The 689-nt window shown below is 57.3% G+C and overlaps 1 protein-coding gene across 1 annotated transcript; it reads right to left on the reverse strand.

The window, feature by feature from the left end:
* Nucleotides 1-5: 5 nt before the first annotated feature.
* On the reverse strand, nt 6-676 carry TOB2 (transducer of ERBB2, 2; the record flags this gene model as incomplete). The annotated part of the gene is made up of 1 exon (XM_010161267.1): nt 6-676. A coding segment is annotated over exon 1 (591 nt), but the record flags the coding sequence as incomplete, so codon positions are not given.
* Nucleotides 677-689: the final 13 nt, after the last annotated feature.

The following is a 689-nucleotide window of genomic DNA, read 5'->3' on the forward strand; positions in this document are numbered from 1 at the left end:
CCTCCAGCTCCACCGCCCTTCTTCATCTTGGTGGAGCCGAACTTGGTGGCAGCGAAGGTGGCAGTAGTGAAGGTGATGGGCTGGGCAGAGCGGGGGATGAAGGTGGGGCTCGGCGACTGGCCGAAGGAAGGGGACGGAGAGTTGGACAGCGAGTTGTCCTGGCTGCCGATGGGGACAAACACCTGGGCATCGGGGTTGAAGCTGCTCTTGATTTCCTTGTCCAGCTCCACGGCGCTGCAGCCATCGCTGTCATCCAGGTAGAGAACCTTAACCGAGCCCTTCTCGCCAATCTGGTAGGAAACCTCAAAGGGATCGATCCAGACGCTCAGCTCTTCCGGCACGTTGGCACGCACATCCTCCACGGCCAGCCCGCTCCGCTTGGCTGCCAGCTCCACCACCGGATCCACCGTCTCCCCTATGTGAACGCAGCGATAGCCAGATCCCTTCAGAGGCTTCTCTGGGTACCAGTGACCCTCATATTTCTTCTTCAGCAGGCGCTCTAGCTCCTCACCGAACAGGTCTGCCCGCCTCCGAGGAAGCTTGTTGTACAGGTATGAGATGATGAAGTTAAGAGCAACTTTGATCTCCAGATGCATACTCCCTTCGCAGCAAGCAAGTCAGGGCAGCGTATTAAAAGAGACAAAGCGACACACACATAGACAAGATTTGGCTCCAAACAGACCTAGGGA

This window comes from Eurypyga helias, unplaced genomic scaffold (genome assembly GCF_000690775.1).
Source record: "Eurypyga helias isolate BGI_N326 unplaced genomic scaffold, ASM69077v1 scaffold29591, whole genome shotgun sequence".
Taxonomy (NCBI): domain Eukaryota; kingdom Metazoa; phylum Chordata; class Aves; order Eurypygiformes; family Eurypygidae; genus Eurypyga; species Eurypyga helias.